The following is a 5,569-nucleotide window of genomic DNA, read 5'->3' on the forward strand; positions in this document are numbered from 1 at the left end:
GAATCAGCATTTAGCGTTGGAGGACGGGTGATTAGTCCTTACAGAAACCGTCTTCTTCCAAAAAATGTTCAAGCACTGCTTTGCACTCGAAACTGGTTAAGAGGTTTTGCTGAATTTGAAGGTAGATTATTAGTTTTGATATTTGGTTTCTGATTTCATATATGAACTTTTATGTAACTACAGATTTTATTTTATAATTTCAGGTGATGTTGAAGATTATTTTGATGAAGACAACTTAGACAAGGATCCAACAACCACAGCAAGTAGTTCTGCAATATGAGGTCAAAACTCTGAAACTTGACCATAGTTTAGATACTCTGAAACTTGACTGAACAGCTCTCATAGGCTTGTACAATAACAACTAGCTAACTTGGTCTGATACTCTAAAGGTTTCTTGGTTGATGCTTGAATATGGTATCACATTTTGCTTATAGTTCACATTAGCAACTACTAAAGTACTTTGGTCTAATTTGTGACTTGTTGCTGATTACAAGTTTCTTGTTGTGTACGTGTACATGTAGGTAGCAACTAGCATCCATAAGAAGTCATCCACCAGGTTCTTCAAACAGTGGAGATCTATTTCAGAAGGCTACCTTGATCTTATGTGATGATCTATATGAAATGTCTTGGGTGATTTTGAGTCTGTTTCTTTGAGCTGATACTATGTTTCTGAGTCTGTTTGATACTATGTTTCTGAGTCTGTTTCTTTAAGATGATACTATGTTTCTGAATCTGTTTCTTTAAGTTGATAATATGTCTTAATACTCTGTTTTAATGATATGTATGGTTCCATTCTGAGTATGTTTCTTTAATCAAATTGTATACAAAACATGATTAAAAATTAAATATTCAATACATTTAAATTTAGTTTAAAACTATAAAGCTTTAACTAAAAGCCCACAAAACTTTAAATAAAATATAGATAGGGTTTTTCACGGGTTACCCACGGGTAACCCTAAAGTTTTCGGGTTTTTCGCGGGTTACCCTAATGATACCGGGTTTTTTTCGGGTTTTTTAGTTTAGGGTACTTTTTGGGCGGGTTTATTTCGGGTTCGGGCCGGGCTAGGTAATTTTGCCCATTACAACATCCCTAGGTCCACCCATAGCCTCAATTATTAAGCTTATCCAAATAATTACCACTAATCATTGTGTGATCTCACACATTTAACAACACGGGCCTTGCAAAATAGTCCATATACATATGGGCCAATTATAAAAAAGCCCAAATTTTAAAAGTCCGGTCAACAGAATCATCTAACGGAGGCTCAAAGTCGCGTCAAAATCTTCGCTCAGCGTTCGGACAAGACGACGACCAGACAGATTTGAGACTTCCCACATGTGTTTATGCCTCGTTTTCGTTCATTAATGGCGTTGACTTTTTGAATCCCCTGACCATTCTTATTTTTTCATCCTCCTAGAAGATAGGATCTTCATTTGTCCTCAAGCTCAGCGTCGTTGAGGTTCGTCCTCTGTTTCTTCCTCAGCCAAAGTTCATGACTTTATGATTCGATCTGTTACGTTGAAGCGTTGCAATTACCAGAATTCGATTTAGCAATTAGAATCCGATGATGGGTCTTGGATCTTGACGACAATGAGATCGAAAGTTTACATTTTTATTTTACAGGTTTCGAGATGGAAGATGGGAACCGGAGCTTCACAGTGGACGAAGCACTTGTGGAGATGGGATTTGGGAAGTTTCAGCTCTACGTCCTTGCCTACGCTGGAATGGGTATGGTTGCAGAGGCAATGGAGATGATGCTTCTCTCTTTCGTTGGACCTGCTGTTCAATCGCTTTGGAATCTCTCTTCACGAGAGGAAAGCTCGATAACTAGCGTCGTTTTTGCTGGTATGCTTGTTGGAGCTTACTCTTGGGGCATTGTTGCTGACAAACATGGCCGCAGGTAACTAACTTACCCTGAAGCTTCTTAGCTTATAATATATTTCTTGGTTCCTCAAGTAGATATAGTTGTCTGGAAAAAGGTTTACTTTGCTTGGTTTGTTCATATGAATTCTTCAACTAAATGATCTCTGAAGTTGAATGTTTAGTCTATGACTGCTTCTTTCATTTGATTCATATGTATCTTGTCAATGTTTAAAATGGATCTCTGAGGCCAGGCACTGTGGCTTCATGATGTAGTGGAAGTTAGATAGATGTAAGACTATTCGTTTAGTATAAAATTTTCTAATAAAACAAACTTTCTTGAATTCGTTGAGATCTCCGTAAATCTACCGAAAATAACAAAAAAACTCTTATTTTTATTATTCAAATCATAGACTACCGACGAACTTAAGCTTAAACCTCTATATAGAGGAAAACAGTAACACTAAAAGTAATTATCTTACTAATAAATAAGAAACTACATAATAATGATATTTATGCATCACTTCATTTGGTTTTGATGTTTGTGCTTTATCCTTTTTAGGAAAGGGTTTATCATAACTGCGGTGGTGACTTTCGTAGCTGGTTTCTTGAGCGCATTTGCACCAAACTACACGTGGCTGATCGTTCTCCGCTGTTTCGTTGGTCTCGGATTGGGAGGAGGTCCTGTTCTCGTCTCCTGGTATCTTGAATTCATCCCCGCACCAAACCGAGGGACTTGGATGGTTATTTTCTCAGGTTTCTGGACCGTTGGAACCATCTTGGAAGCTTCCCTCGCTTGGGTACTAGACTTAAATGACTCAAAACGCTTAGCTTTTCACATCAACATGATGATTATAATCCTTTTTTTTTGCAGTTAATCATGCCAAGTTTGGGTTGGAGATGGTTACTTGCACTCTCTTCTATACCGTCATCGTTGCTTCTCATGTTCTATAAGTGGACGCCTGAGTCTCCTCGGTACTTAATCCTCCAAGGCAAGAAAGCTGAAGCTCTTTCCATATTAGAGAAGATTGCGAGAACCAACGGAACGCAACTACCTAAAGGTGTTCTCGGCTCAGAGATGGAAACTGAGATGGAAGAGACTAAAAGCCATCCAACAGAAAATACTCATCTTCTCAAGCCTGGTGAAGTCGAAGAAGCTCCTCCTCCTGTGTCCAAGATTGTACTAAAACCTGATAGCAAGGGACCGTTACTAGTTCTTCTATCTCCAGAGCTAATCAAACGGACTTTGCTACTATGGGTTGTGTTCTTTGGAAACGCTTTTGCTTACTACGGTGTTGTCCTTCTCACCACTGAGCTGAAAACTTCTCAAAACAGCTGCTATCCAACTGAAAAAGAGTTAACACATTCTTCAAACGATGTTAACTACAGAGACATTTTCATCGCCAGTTTTGCAGGTACATTCAACATACTTATATCATCGGTTCTAAGTACTAGTCATGGGCATTCGGTTCTCGGTTCTTCGGTTGTAGAGGTTTAGGATCAGATATTTAGAAAATTCAGTTCACTTTCGGTTTGGTTATTTTGGTTTTCGGTTTTCGATTAGGTTAGGTAACAAAGTTAGGAAGCGACTAATATCTGAGGTAAATTCGGTTTTTCGGTTAGTTCAGGTTAAAAAGTGAGAATATTCGGGTTTTTGGATTAAATATAAGAATATTTTGGGTTTTCAAATAAATATTTGGATAATTCGAATAATTTTAAATATTTTGGATAAAAAGTATTCTGGTAATTTATTTTTTGGGTACTTTGATTTACAAATAATATTTTAAAATTCGTTTTCTAGTTCGGTCGGGTCTTCGGCTCAGGCCTAGTTTTCTAACCATAACAAAGAAAAAGATTGACCCTTTTGGTTCTTGATCATGTTTGGCTTCGCTCAGAGCTTCCAGGACTACTTATATCAGCAGCAATGGTGGACAGGCTTGGAAGAAAAGCATCCATGTCATCAATGCTATTCACCTGTTGCATCTTCCTTCTTCCTCTGTTAACTCACCAGTCTCCAACCTTAACAACCGCTCTTCTCTTCGGCGGCCGTATCTGCATCTCATCGGCCTTCACGGTGGTTTACATATACGCTCCGGAGATATATCCAACGGCGGTGAGAACCACCGGTGTTGGAGTTGGGAGCTCGGTGGGGAGAATAGGAGGAGTACTGTGTCCACTAGTGGCCGTTGGATTGGTTCATGGATGCCATCAGACAATAGCTGTTCTTCTCTTTGAGTTTGTGATTCTTGTCTCAGGTATCTGCGTTTGTCTCTTCCCGTTTGAGACCAGTGGTCGTGAACTGACGGATACAATCTCTACGTCCAATGAGCCCTCTTCATCTTCCGTATAGCCAACAGTTCTTTTGATTATTGAAGTTTCCGAAGGAAACAAAAGAGGATGGAAACAGAGTTATTGTAATAGAAGTTTATACACGATAGAGTAGAAACATGATATAGGATTCTCATGTACAAGACAGTATACTGTGTAAACTTGTTTGTTAAACAAATATATAATGAACATTTAATGGGGAAAAGTGTAACATTCCTGATGGTGATGTATAGGTCTGCGGTTATTAACTGAACTTGCGAATCGAAATTTTGTTTATAATACAAAATAAAATTACAATTGACGGTTTATAATACAAAATAAAATTACACTAATAAAAATAACAAAGACAGTCCACAGCAACATGAAGAACCTAACAATCATGACTTTTTCACCGACTACAATGACGCTAAGCTCTTCATAATCAAGTCTTACAGTGAAGACGACGTCCACAAGAGCATCAAGTACAATGTATGGGCTAGCACCTCCAATGCCAACAAAAAGCTTGACGCGAGGCCAAAGGACGAGAAAGAACAACCGTGCCCAGTGTTTCTTCTGTTTTCTGTAAACGGGAGCTCTCAGTTCTGTGGTGTGGTTGAGATGATAGGACCTGTGGATTTTGTGAAGAGCGTTGAGTACTGGAAACAAGACAAATGGAGTGGACAGTTCCCAGTGAAGTGGCACATCATCAAAGATGTGCCAAACAGTCAGTTCCGCCACATTATATTGGAGAACAACGACAATAAGCCTGTCACTAATAGCCGAGACACGCAAGAAGCAAGTCTCAAGCTCTTTCTTGTCCTTAAGACATCTCTTTTAAACAGCTAACTGGAAAAAAAAAATACTACAGGTGAAACTGGAACAAGGCATTGAGATGCTCAAGATTTTCAAGAACTATAGTGCTGAGACGTCAATCTTGGATGATTTTGTGTTTTATGAAGAGAGGGAGAAAGTAATTCAAGAACGGAAGGCAAGTAGACAGCCAAGCTTGCCATCTGGAGCAAGAGATCCTGCTTCTGCTGCATTGCAGTCAGAGTTCATCAAGAACATGTCAAAAAGTTTTGCGCAGGTTGTCCGCTTGGAGGAGGGCAGCAAAGCAACTCCAGATGCAACTACAACAACCATAGCCGTCTATTCTGGTCATTCCAACTAGTAAGTAAAAGACAATCAATTAGCTAAGACTTGTGTTATTCAAATTCTATAATGATCTTTTTGTTTGTTCTAAGAAGGGTATTCAAATGAAAGTTTATGTCTGACCAGGTCTGTTTTTTTTTGTGTTAAGTAAGCCTCTTTGTATCTTTTTAGTCAATTTGATTCATTACCCTCCCTCCAGGGTTTGATAGACGAAGAAGAAGCTGATGTAATGAAAGACACGATATAATG

At 38.8% G+C, this 5,569-nt stretch overlaps 1 protein-coding gene, 1 long non-coding RNA gene and 1 pseudogene across 2 annotated transcripts; all 3 read left to right on the plus strand.

The window, feature by feature from the left end:
- LOC106333592 lies at positions 1-735 on the plus strand. Its single transcript, XR_001268420.1, has 3 exons — positions 1-121; positions 204-281; positions 522-735. It is a non-coding gene; the product is annotated as an uncharacterized LOC106333592 (long non-coding RNA).
- Positions 736-1,300: 565 nt separating this feature from the next.
- LOC106329174 (organic cation/carnitine transporter 7-like) lies at positions 1,301-4,385 on the plus strand. The gene is made up of 5 exons (XM_013767787.1): positions 1,301-1,460; positions 1,625-1,901; positions 2,424-2,661; positions 2,736-3,276; positions 3,757-4,385. Exons 2-5 carry the CDS (start codon positions 1,633-1,635, stop codon positions 4,209-4,211), a joined length of 1,503 nt encoding a protein of 500 aa, XP_013623241.1. The 5' UTR covers positions 1,301-1,460; positions 1,625-1,632; the 3' UTR covers positions 4,212-4,385.
- Positions 4,385-5,339, plus strand: LOC106330221 (annotated as a pseudogene).
- Positions 5,340-5,569: the final 230 nt, after the last annotated feature.

The sequence above is a fragment of the Brassica oleracea genome, chromosome C3, assembly GCF_000695525.1.
Source record: "Brassica oleracea var. oleracea cultivar TO1000 chromosome C3, BOL, whole genome shotgun sequence".
Taxonomy (NCBI): domain Eukaryota; kingdom Viridiplantae; phylum Streptophyta; class Magnoliopsida; order Brassicales; family Brassicaceae; genus Brassica; species Brassica oleracea.

Coding starts and splice junctions, on each gene's coding strand:
- LOC106329174 (XM_013767787.1), top strand. CDS start 1,633: ATGGAAGATGGGAACCGGAGCTTCACAGTGGACGAAGCACTTGTGGAG. Junction 2,662..2,735: donor TGGAAGCTTCCCTCGCTTGG/GTACTAGACTTA, acceptor TTTTTTTTGCAG/TTAATCATGCCAAGTTTGGG. Junction 3,277..3,756: donor TTTCATCGCCAGTTTTGCAG/GTACATTCAACA, acceptor GGCTTCGCTCAG/AGCTTCCAGGACTACTTATA.